Below are 12,698 nucleotides of genomic sequence, written 5' to 3' on the forward strand. Positions count from 1 at the left end.
TGGTGGCTTTTAAATAGTTAATGGAATGCCCGTGTTGACCTCCTCTCTGGCCCTTTGTACAGGTTTGTGCAGATGGGTGGATGATCCCATTACACTTCAAACACTCACTGAGTCAGTTCTGCTTTTTGGGCCAGTCAGGTGGTATCCCTCATCCCCTCGCCAAGCACCCCTTCCCTGCAGCTTGGGTGGGTCTTGGACCGTGGACACGAACGGGCAGCATATCGCAGGCAGCACAGTGTTTGGATTCAGGGAGAGCTGCCTCTATCTAAAGCAAGAGAAGGAATCCAGAATGTTTGAGCGTAGAGAAATAAGATAGTGGGAAAATGTGCTTGTGAAGGAAAGGGGAAGTCATTTTTCTGGGGGCCTTGTGCTCACCTCGGAGTAATACTTACCTGACTAATAAATGTTTTGGCTCTGAAGAAAGTGGCTGCTACTTGTATAAGGTATTTGTCTTTATGGGAGATGTCCCTATAAATTATACTGTCATATTCTAATGTCAACTTGTCGAAGTTACATACACAGTTGTGTACTCTGATTGTATCTCTCTCTCTCTGTGCATTTGCCAAAGGATATTCACTGTGTGATTGTCAGTCTACATGAAAAGGTTTTCAGCTCTATAGTCTGAAGTGTGTCAATGTGGCCACATGACAGATCAAGTTTTCATGCGTTAGCCTCTCAGCTCTATTGAAAAGAAACAGGACTTCCTTGGTATTATCAATGATGAACTGCTGATGTGTTTAACGCTGTTCCCAAGTCATTCCTGGCGTGTATTATTTTGGAAACAAACGGAAGCAAACAGACCGTAGAGGGAAGGGAGCCACCTGGAATTGTCACATAAGAAACTAGTTTTTTTAGTTGCAAACTGTTTTTCCTTGCAAAATGTTTTGCTACAGTTTACCACGCTGTGCACTATTGAATACATCCCTGTTCTCCTCTCTGTGTTCCAGGTCTGATGCCCAGCTGCCGCCATGTTCACTAAGAAGAAGAAGCCCCGTGTCCAGATCTCGGCGCCCTCCAACTTCGAGCACCGCGTGCACACAGACTTTGACGAGCAGGAACAGAAGTTTGTGGGGCTGCCGCGGCAATGGCAGTCTCTGATCGAGGACACGGCCAAGAGGCCCAAGCCCTTCATCGACGTCACCGTCATCACCACGGTGGAGCCCCGCAAGGTCAGGGGTCATCAAAATGGGATGTGGGAGGAAAGGGGCGTGTCACAAACATGAAGTGATATTTTCACTGTAGTGGCATTCTCTGTTGTTGTAATTTGAGAGAATGCCATGGTAAAAAGCTGTAATGAGTCATGCACTCGAAGATGTCACATGACTCTTACTTAAATTTCAATGTTTTTTAAAGTTATTTTCACTTGATCAGGGATAGCGTACACAGACGTTTCGGCTTTGTTGCCTTCAGTGTGTAGGCCATGGGAAAGGGCACAGAACTGTAGCTGTCTCAGCTTACTGTACGTCAGATTTGGATCACAGTCTGAATCCACAGAACCTAAACAGTAAACAGGATTGTCTTCTTTCCTGAACAATAAATGCAGTGAAGGCGAAAGACATCACTGAAAATAGAATCTGCCGGTCATCATATCTCTTTTCAGAATGAAGCTGTGACAGTCCAGGAAGTCTCTCTTGTCCTGACTGGTCTGATCTCAACCCATCCTTACTTGGTGTCTCTGCCTCTCCCTCCTGTAGACCATAGTGCGGGGTAGTAAGATCGCTGTGGACGGCTCGCTGACATGGCTGCTGGATGAGTTTGACACCATGTCGGTGACCCGCTCCAACTCCCTGAGGCGAGGCAGCCCCCCTATCCAGCCCCGCAGAGACTCCGGGTCCTCGGGGGGAGGAGGCCATGAGAACGGGGACCTGGCACACCGGCCACACCACCACCCAGATCACTATGGAGACATCAGAGACAGGTACAGTGTCGGCAGTAAGGGCCCACGGGGTATTCAGATCTCAGCTGTAAAATGGCTCTGAAGAAATGTTTCCACCACTCCAGAGAGATGTAACCTGTTTACCGTTTCTCTGTTGCACTAGGGAGCGGCCCAGGCCGGACCAGTTAGCTGGTGGAGACCCCCGGCAGCCCCAGCGGGTACCCCGCTCTCAGCGAGAGGACGGCAGGCCACAGCAGCAGCCCCGGGGCCAGGAACCAAGCAGCAGGCACCGAGAGAGAGAGCGTCCCGGCCCACCCCCTCCCCCGCCAAAGCCCAGTGACATGGACCCACTGGACCACCACGACCAGGTAGTCCGCAGGGACGGGCCCAGCGACAAGAGGCCTAAGTCCAGCTACACGGGCAGGGACGGCAGCCCCCAGTCGCCCCGGGATAAGAGGCCTCTCTCGGGGCCCAACATCCGTATGCCTAACCTGCCTGTCACAGAGGGGGTGATAAAAACAGCACAGCAGAGCAGCAGGCCGTTCAACACCTACCCCCGCGCTGACAGTGAAGGAGGAAGGAGCCCCACCAGCCAGGTACTGACAGGCTGCTAGGAGAACACCAGGACATTGGGAGATATGGAAACCAGTGCCGCTAATGTTCTATCGCATGTCTTTAACAGACCTCTGACATAAGTGTTGTTCATACAGTGTCATTTTCTCTCCCTTCTAGGAGCTGAAGCCAGCCAGACCACACGAAGCACCGCCACACAACGGTCCTTCTAGTGCCTCCAGCCGAGACGGGGGAAAAGCACCACAGAAGGGCCAGCTACGAGGAGACCCCCACCACACCTCCCACCCTGTCCTGGGCCCTGAGCCCCCCCACGGCCACCAGCAGCAGAAGGCTCCCGTTCCCCGCCACCCGGCCCCTGCCCTACCACCACAGCAGGCCCTATCGCCCCAGAGGGAGCCCCAGCGGGTGTCCCATGAACAGTTCCGTGCCGCGCTGCAGATGGTGGTGGACCCGGGTGACCCGCGCACCTACCTGGACCACTACATCAAGATCGGAGAGGGCTCCACCGGCATTGTGTGCATTGCCACCGTCAAGAGCACCGGCAAACTGGTGGCTGTCAAGAAGATGGACCTGCGCAAGCAGCAGCGCCGGGAGCTGCTATTCAATGAGGTGGGGTTTTACGGCCTGTATTGACTTGAACAGAATGCAATTGAGATGATGAAGGTCTTTAAGATTTTTGATGTTCAGGGAATAAGGTATAATGAATTTATAAGCTATTAGTTTTGTGATCCATAATCTTTTATAGTGGCTATTACAGAGCTGATTTGCTAACGTTTGAAAGATTTGTCCTGCATGGGGGGTGCGGTTCATGCATATCTTTGCAGTGGTGTAATGAGTGATGTCATGTGCCGTGTAATCGCCCACGGTCTCCTTAGTAACGCTGGTTCCTGTGCTCTTCAGGTGGTGATCATGCGGGACTATCACCATGACAACGTGGTGGAGATGTACAACAGCTACCTGGTGGGAGATGAACTCTGGGTCGTCATGGAGTTCCTGGAGGGAGGGGCTCTGACTGACATTGTCACACACACCAGGTGCTTATCTGTTGATCTGCGGTTTAGTGCTATCTGGCATCCTTGGGATTTCCATAGCCTAAACCCCAACTATTTTAAATTTCAACTTCAATGGGTGATGTCAGAGTTGGATGTACCAAGGATCCCGGATAGCAATGACCGTTGATCTGCTGCTCTGACAACTGACCAGCAGGACTATAGACTGTGGTAGGGCTGCCCACCCTTTTCCTGGAACTATACCGTCCTGTAGGTTTTCAGTCCAACCCTAACATAACATACCTGATTCAGCTAGTTAAGGTCTTGGTGAGCAGAATCAGGTGTGTTAAATAGATTTGGACTGAACCTACAGGACGGTAGATCTCAAGGAAGGGCCATGGGCAGCCCTGGGCTATGGTGATTAGATTTAAGATGTCTGTGTTTCATACTAGTCATATAGTGTTCAACTGCTCATATCGTAGCTGTTTTTACAGTGCAAGCAATGGTAAGGGCTCCCGAGTGGCGCAGCGGTCTAAGGCACTGCATCACAGCCGGCCGTACCGGCTGTATCACAACTGGCTGTGATTGGGTGTCCCATAGGACGGCGCACAATTGGCCTAGCTTCGCCCGGGTTTGGCCGGTGTAGGCCCTCATTGTAAATAAGAATTTGTTCTTAACTGACTTGCCTAGTTAAATAAAAAATAACCACTCTTAAGTTTTTTTGTTTAGTTATGTTTCACCACTAGGTGGTAGTGTCGAATGGCTACACCCTCATGTCACTGCAATGCAACCTGTAGTGTGAGATGTTATTTCTCTGTCAGCTCTGAGTGCTAATGACCTGTGTGTGTCCAGGATGAATGAGGAGCAGATAGCCACAGTGTGCCTGTCTGTGCTGAAGGCTCTGTCAGTGCTGCACACCCAGGGTGTCATCCACAGGGACATCAAGAGTGACTCCATCTTGCTCACCCACGACGGCAGAGTACGTATACCTGAATTCAGAGGCTAAAGTTCTGGGACTGCATTGGATTTCCTTCATATATGGGGGGTGGGCCGGGCCATGTCTGTTCTGTTAAATATATTCCCAAATAAGTTTATTTTCAAATATTTAATTTTCTCTGTTAAGCTGTGTGCACTGAACTGACATTCTTTAATGCGCACCGCAGCAGCGCTCAGCTCCGACGGCGCTGTGTAGCCTATTGTAGCGGCTGGCAAAGTCATTCAAAGCCTCTACTTTATCACTCAGGATGGAACTTTCCACTGCTACTATTTTCCCATGTAGTATTGTAATTAAAACAAAATACAACAACCCCATAGTAGAATAGTTACAGTGGGGCAAAAAAGTATTTAGTCAGCCACCAATTGTGCAAGTTCTCCCACTTAAAAAGATGAGAGAGGCCTGTAATTTTCTTCATAGGTACACTTCAACTATGACAGACAAAATGAGGGAAAAAAATCCAGAAAATCACATTGTAGGATTTTTTATGAATTTATTTGCAAATTATGGTGGAAAATAAGTATTTGGTCACCTACAAGCAAGATTTCTGGCTCTCACAGACCTGTAACTTCTTCTTTAAGAGGCTCCTCTGTCCTCCACTCGTTACCTGTATTAATGGCACCTGTTTGAACTTGTTATCAGTATAAAAGACACCTGTCCACAACCTCAAACAGTCACACTCCACACTCCACTATGGCCAAGACCAAAAAGCTGTCAAAGGACACCAGAAACAAAATTGTAGACCTGCACCAGGCTGGGAAGACTGAATCTGCAATAGGTAAGCAGCTTGGTTTGAAGAAATCAACTGTGGGAGCAATTATTAGGAAATGGAAGACATACAAGACCACTGATAATCTCCCTCGATCTGGGGCTCCACGCAAGATCTCACCCCGTGGGGTCAAAATTATCACAAGAACGGTGTGCAAAAATCCCAGAAACACACGGGGGGACCTAGTGAATGACCTGCAGAGAGCTGGGACCAAAGTAAAAAAGCCTACCATCAGTAACACACTACGCCGCCAGGGACTCAAATCCTGCAGTGCCAGACGTGTCCCCCTGCTTAAGCCAGTACATGTCCAGGCCCGTCTGAAGTTTGCTAGAGAGCATTTAGATGATCCAGAAGAAGATTGGGAGAATGTCATATGGTCAGATGGCACCAAAATATAACTTTTTGGTAAAAACTCAACTCGTCGTGTTTGGAGGACAAAGAATGCTGAGTTGCATCCAAAGAACACCATACCTACTGTGAAGCATGGGGGTGGAAACATCATGCTTTGGGGCTGTTTTTCTGCAAAGGGACCAGGATGACTGATCCGTGTAAAGGAAAGAATGAATGGGGCCATGTATCGTGAGATTTTGAGTGAAAACCTCCTTCCATCAGCAAGGGCATTGAAGATGAAATGTGGCTGTGTCTTTCAGCATGACAATGATCCCAAACACACCGCCCGGGCAACGAAGGAGTGGCTTCGTAAGAAGCATTTCAAGGTCCTGGAGTGGCCTAGCCAGTCTCCTGATCTCAACCCCATAGAACATCTTTGGAGGGAGTTGAAAGTCCGTGTTGCCCAGCAACAGCCCCAAAACATCACTGCTCTAGAGGAGATTTGCATGGAGGAATGGGCCAATATACCAGCAACAGTGTGTGAAAACCTTGTGAAGACTTACAGAAAACGTTTGACCTCTGTCATTGCCAACAAAGGGTATATAACAAAGTATTGACAAACTTTTGTTATTGACCAAATACTTGTTTTCCACCATAATTTACAAATAAATTCATAAAAAAATCCTACAATGTGATTTTCTGGATTTTTTCCCCTCATTTTGTTTGTCATAGTTGAAGTGTACCTATGATGAAAATTACAGGCCTCTCTCATCTTTTTAAGTGGGAGAACTTGCACAATTGGTGGCTGACTAAATACTTTTTTGCCCCACTGTACCTAGTTGTCTTGATCTTATGTGTTCTATGCTAGATACTATATTCCTCTCGAGGTACATTCAAGTTGCGAGAGCCGTAGGAGGGAAACGTATTCTGACAAGCAGTCAATGCACAGCAATTCTTAATGCAATAGCGGGAAACACTTTTGAAATCAGTTTTGGGAAATGTATTTTGAAAGCAGTACTGGCCTTTTTTTATTTTATACTTTTTTATTTTTTAAGACTAATATCCCGGTTTTACATTGCTCCCACTTTTATTTCTCTATTCCTTTAATCGCGCGTGGCATAGTTTTACAAATGCAGTTTTACACTTAGTTTCAAGCATGGTTTAGGGGCAGCTGTGCAACAGACCACTTAAATGGGCATAGTCATCTTACAAGAGCAATGACACTAATGGTGAATTTTAATTTATATGTATTTATAATAAAATAATAATAATTAATAACAATCAGGATGTTGTGTCCAATAGGGTGAATGCAGAAGGACAAACCCAATGCTTCAGCCTATGTACATTTTATAGCCACTATGCTTTATCAGTTGGGCTACAGGTGATAATGCTTCTTGCTAATAGCACATCTGATAATATAGACCATGCATAGGTTATATGGACATGGTCCAATATGTTAAAAATAACTAACATTTTCCCAATATGTTATTGGGCCCATTTTAGTCGATAGAAATTATATTTCAGCTGGTGTCTGCATCATGTTTTCATTAATTTTGGAGTAGAATGTCCTTTCAAAAAGTCACCATAACTGAGCTTCTCAGTACTTCTATATAAAAATGATCCCAGGTAGGAACCTAAGCAAGGGGACTAGAATTGGTCAAACATGATGGTCATGACTTTCTTACATGAAAGGGAGGTTAACTTGTCCCCAGACAATTGATCTGAGATTGACGTAAGTTTCAGTCGTGGGTTGTTTTTTTTGCTATTTGACCCCAACCCTACATCACCACCTCCCTCATAGACAATTATAAGACTGGCGTATGTACACCTCACTCACCCCAACCCTGCTTCATACACAATGATATGATAATTTTCCATGGCAAAAGAAGAAAACACGAAATAGACTGACCTCTATGGTCCTTGAAAAACCTGCTGTATGATATAAAATATTGTGTGATATAGGCCTAGCTTTGGAAAATAACTCATGTGACTCTGAGTGACAAAAGAAGGCTCTGTGTATCCAACAGAATGTGTGATTCATGTTTTGTTTCTTTGTCATGATATACTTCCGAGTATTGGGGTTACTGGTATCGTGACAACCCTCCCCATACCACCCAGTCATAACAGGCTATCTCATTTACATATCGAAACGATATGAAACCAGCTGTGAAAATTAGGATATGGGAAAAGAGGAACTTGCTGCAGTCATGTTTGTTCCCAAAGTATTGTAATATACAGTATGAGAGGTAATGGAGGGCTTGAAGCTCACGCTGTTAATTTAGATCTCTGTTACCCGACAACAGTTTGTAGATACAACCGTTTGATCTTTTATTGAGCTCAAGTGTCAACCTGAAGCCCCCTGAAGTCACTTGTAGCTGTCATGGTTGGCATGCTAAGGGCTGTGCTTAGCTCCTATTGTGGTTGACCCAAGGGGAAGTGTAGACAGTTACCCTCAGCTGATTCTCGGCAGAAGAGTGTGTGTGTGTGCTTGCGCGAGTTTGTGTGTATTCACATTTCCCCTTACCAATTCAAAGCATGCTGTAGTCAGTGAGCCCTGTTCTTCATTGGCAGACAGGTCACCATTGGCAGACAGGATATTTATCCACCCAGGCATTGCAAAGGTTTTCTCAGAAAGCTGGGAGGTGTTCTACTGTGATGTGTAATACTGTAAAGCAGCACATTGCTAGATAGAGGAATGTTTGTGGTACGTTAAGAGTTAAGCCTGTCAATCTATAACACACAACGTCCGTGTCAGCTGAAAAGTCTGTCATTTAGTAATTTGTAAAGATGGCAGTATTTTAAGAATGCCTGTTTTTTCCCCCGTAAATAATTCATTAAAAACTCTGACCCTTTCCTCTATGCCCATCCCAGGTGAAGCTGTCAGACTTTGGCTTCTGCGCCCAGGTGTCGAAAGAGGTCCAGCGGCGCAAGTCCCTGGTGGGCACACCGTACTGGATGGCCCCGGAGCTCATCTCACGACTGCCCTATGGGCCTGAGGTAATGTCCAGTTAGTTGTGTCTGTGTGCATGCATTATAATTCGAAACTATCGCTGATCACTGTGTGATCAATATTCTACCCCGTAGGTGGACATCTGGTCCTTGGGGGTGATGGTGATCGAGATGGTGGACGGAGAGCCCCCCTATTTCAATGAGCCCCCCCTCAAAGCTATGAAGATGATCCGTGACAACCTACCACCCAAACTCAAGAACTTACACAAGGTACTAGGCACACTACAAAGAGCCTCTCTCTCACACAAGGCCCTGTTATTCAACATTTTGAAATTGATAGTCATCCTTTGGTGTTATTTTCCCAGGTTTCTCCTCTCCTCAAGGGCTTCCTGGACAAATTGTTGGTGCGAGACCCCACCCAGAGGGCCTCAGCCAATGAGCTACTCAAGCACCCCTTCCTGAGCAAGGCTGGCCCGCCTTCCTGCATTGTGCCTCTCATGAGGCAGAACCGCATGAGATGAGAGCGAGCGGAGACCTCTCGCCCACTAAGGAGTAGTGTCACATGGACCCTCAACTCCCCAAGCTCACACCTCGGACTCACACTGTTCTGGAGCGAGGAGGTTGGGGGGGGGGCAGCGGAGAAACACTGCCCAGCTCATATTAGCATTTTTACTGGTCAATAATTTTTTTTAAAGAACCTTTTGAAATGAAAAGGAGCGCTGTCCCTTTTCCTGTGGGAGAAAAGATTTTGACACTACAAGGATGTAAAGCTTGAGCGGTTTGGTGCAGAATGAGGCTTGGAAAGTGCTGCTGGGGTGACTCACAAAAAACACTGTTAGCATCCTAGCTGAACCATGCTTCCACACTACAGGACTTCCTCACTACATGGCCCAGACTCAACTCTATTCCAATAGACAGGACATCAGAAAAGACTACTGAAGGAGGACCATGCTTTTCTCTTACCACATGATGCATCGAAGTATTTTTTTAATGAAAGTAAACACTTGGTTCCTGTTACAAACACTAAGCAAAAGTAGACACTGGAGTTGTGTTTTAGATTATTTTCTTTATTTTTCTTGTAACATAGATATATCCGCTTTGTTTTCTCTATTTTGTGATTATTTTTTGGGGGGGGGTACAGTGAGATTTGAAGCACTGTTCTGAGATAGAAGCTGCACTCCTGGTTGATTCCAATATATCTAAGTTTTTTTTAAATTATTTTTTATTACAGGATAATTTGTTTCTTTTAATATACCTGTGTTTAATAGAATATCATGATAAATTGAACATCAAGGCAGAGTTTCAGCAGTTTTTTTTCTAAAGGCGTGTTTATACTTCAGGAATTTAGCAATGTAGATTGTGCTCCCTGTAACCCCTCGATCTGCTGCTGTAGACCTCAGCTGTTAGTCTATAGTAGTGACAACCCTTATGAAAGCCCCCCCCCCCCCCCACACACACACCTGTATATACAGAAAGTATATTTTTTGTCATTTTTATAATGATTCATTTCTTAAATGCCTGACCTGGCCAGTCTGGACAATGGTTATGGACTATGTGAATGTAGTGCTGAGCCACAAACTGGCTCTGTGTTTAAAGATGGAATCTGCAGTAGGGGGAAACAGTGCCACCGGCTGCCCCACCACCGTTATTTTTTTGATGCCGAGCTGAGGAGGCATCGCGCAGCATGGTAAAAAAAACAAAGCAGAAAATATTGTCCTCTTCTATCGTGTGTGCAATGAGGTGGGGGGTGTTTGCAGTTACTACTTTGTTGTAATATCGCAAATGGACGTGACTTTCACCATTTTGGATAAGGATCCCAGCTTTAAGGGCTTATTAGAACAGGAAACGGACACACAAGGTGAAAATCCGCGTTTAGCTAAATAAAGTGTGCAACAGATGCTAGAACTGAACTCTTATCCACAATGTAGCAATGACAGGAACTGTATGGCAGAAAACAGACCCACAGATGCAAACTCAAATAGTAAACACTCACCACAATCACCCACACACACTTCATGCAGGGCCCTACAAAAGTCTATGCGGGTGGAATCACAAATCCAGATATTAAACGGAATTCAATAATATTAAAACATTTATTGAACTTTGGTAGGAAATCAACTAAATGTATTTGAAAATGTAGTTTTTAGCCAAGATTATTATAAGACATTAACAAATTGCATCAGTGATTTGTATTTTCCTTAAACTTTCAGAAGCAAAGGCATGGTAATGCCCCTGTCTGAGTGCACGTTTGTCTACCACTTTGTGTAGCCGTTAGCAATGATGCTAATAATCACAGTCTTCTAAAAAAAATTATAATAATAATAATTGTTCAGCAGACTGCAATCACACGCTACAGAAACACAGATAACCAGACATGTCTATTGGCTGGTGTACACTACAGCCAAAAATATAAATTTCTTTGATTTTTCACAGACCTCGAAAGTGATCTCCTGATGTGGTTTAAGCATTGTGGTGGACTTAGAACATCAAATGCTGCTGTTTTTCTATTTATAACGTGATTTTTTTGTTGAGAGCGAACACATGAAAAAACAGAGGGAAACTTGGAAAAACAGAATATGGGCAAAAAATCTAACAGATATTATAGGGCCCTATTCATCGTTAGTCCTCATTTTTCTCTGCGCTCCCCCCTCCAATTCTAGTAGCAAGACGAAGAAGCATATGTACATTCACCATAGAGAGCATCCAAAGACCACGAGGCCTTAGTGCACAACAGAGTAGCCAATGTGTCTGTTCTGAGTTTCAGTGAGGAAATCGGAACAGACTCCATAAGTAGACACTAACACTACATTGTGAAGTACTGTTGTTCATTAGATGTGTCAGAGGTTACTGTACGGTTTTAACATTCTGTCAATATTCCATATTTCCGAAAGACAAGTGGACGTCTGTTAAAAGTGACATGATGATTGGCAAGCCTGAGTAAGATGTGATCCGTCTGTGTTCCATGTGTAAAAAAAATAAAAATAAATGTTCTTCCAGTTTAGTTTTGCAAAACTGAGTGAAAAGATGGGCTGAAAGAATGACAATCAAAGTTAGTAATTCACTGTCTGCTTTTTCAACAATATTCTAAACTGATCACTTTTCATTGCTCGCAAAGTTTTGTAACTATATTTGTGCAGCATTTTGATAAACTAATTTTCTAACAAATACTATTTTGATACTCATTAAATCCATCTTTGCATACTGTATATTTCTAAATCGCTTAACTAATCATTACCGTGAAGTGATGGAACACTGGTATTTTGTGTTTTTTATCAAATACTGTAACGATGAATGCAACAACAACAAAAAACAGACGTATCATTCCTCAAACTACAGAATTGAATCGTCTCATTGGTTTCACTCACGTCAACTACAGTTTTCAGTGGCTGGTATGAAACCAATCACATACATTCCGCAGTTGGTATTTGACATTCCTGTAGCTTCTACATAATGGAATGCCTGTCAAGGTTAGAACGGCTTAACATAGTTTCCCCGGTTATTTTGTGTGTTAATGCCTTAACTTTCAGAAAGTAACATGATCAATATGATTCCCTTTCTTTGTAATTGCTGTTAATTGCAAATGTACATGATTTTACAAATCTCCAGGAATCTGTAGTGCCTCAGAGTAAACTCATTGTTATCGTTGGTTTGTGTTTGTTGAGAGGATGCTCAAATTCCAATTAGGAGCTGTGACACCTACTGACTGGCCTACTTGGAAATATATTTGTGTGAAATTCTCCTACTTGTTTGTATGATCCCTTTACACTCTTTTTTGTATGCTAAATCATTTAGGCGTCAGTATTGTCATGTTTGTGATGGTTGACCGTTTTTCTTGAGTCCCAACCTCCCCTGGATTTTTGCATTTCTGCTGGTAATTATTATTTTTTACTGCAATTTTAAATATTTTTGGCAAATACAGTTCTTCTAAAAATGTATTTTTTTGTCATGCACTATCATTGTGTATCGTGTGACCATTTGAGGATGTCAACCATTTCAAAGTTGTGTTATAGCAATAGCCTTTGTCTCAGATGGTACTAATCATCTTGGGCTCCTCGGTGCAAGAGGCGTCACTACAGTCCCTGGTTCAAATCCAGGCTGAATCACATCCGGCTGTGATTGGGAGTCCCATAGGGCGGCGCACAATTTGCCCTGCGTCGTTCAGGTTTGGCCGGGGTAGGCCGTCATTGTAAATAAGAATGTGTTCTTAAATGACTTGCC

The 12,698-nt window shown here is 44.4% G+C and overlaps 1 protein-coding gene across 2 annotated transcripts in view; it reads left to right on the forward strand.

Annotated features, from left to right (window-relative positions):
- Positions 1 to 12,415, forward strand: part of LOC129832218 (serine/threonine-protein kinase PAK 4-like) — a 31,687-nt gene extending 19,272 nt beyond the window's left edge. For both annotated transcript variants that reach the window (XM_055896107.1, XM_055896106.1), the window contains exons 2-10: positions 948 to 1,169; positions 1,695 to 1,918; positions 2,040 to 2,472; positions 2,609 to 3,058; positions 3,350 to 3,483; positions 4,291 to 4,417; positions 8,403 to 8,528; positions 8,616 to 8,750; positions 8,846 to 12,415. In XM_055896107.1, the coding sequence (XP_055752082.1) occupies positions 969 to 1,169; positions 1,695 to 1,918; positions 2,040 to 2,472; positions 2,609 to 3,058; positions 3,350 to 3,483; positions 4,291 to 4,417; positions 8,403 to 8,528; positions 8,616 to 8,750; positions 8,846 to 9,001 (1,986 nt within the window). In that variant the 5' untranslated portion in view covers positions 948 to 968 and the 3' untranslated portion in view covers positions 9,002 to 12,415. The remainder of the gene's footprint in view (positions 1 to 947; positions 1,170 to 1,694; positions 1,919 to 2,039; positions 2,473 to 2,608; positions 3,059 to 3,349; positions 3,484 to 4,290; positions 4,418 to 8,402; positions 8,529 to 8,615; positions 8,751 to 8,845) is intronic.
- Positions 12,416 to 12,698: the final 283 nt, after the last annotated feature.

This window comes from Salvelinus fontinalis, chromosome 33 (genome assembly GCF_029448725.1).
Source record: "Salvelinus fontinalis isolate EN_2023a chromosome 33, ASM2944872v1, whole genome shotgun sequence".
Classification (NCBI taxonomy): domain Eukaryota; kingdom Metazoa; phylum Chordata; class Actinopteri; order Salmoniformes; family Salmonidae; genus Salvelinus; species Salvelinus fontinalis.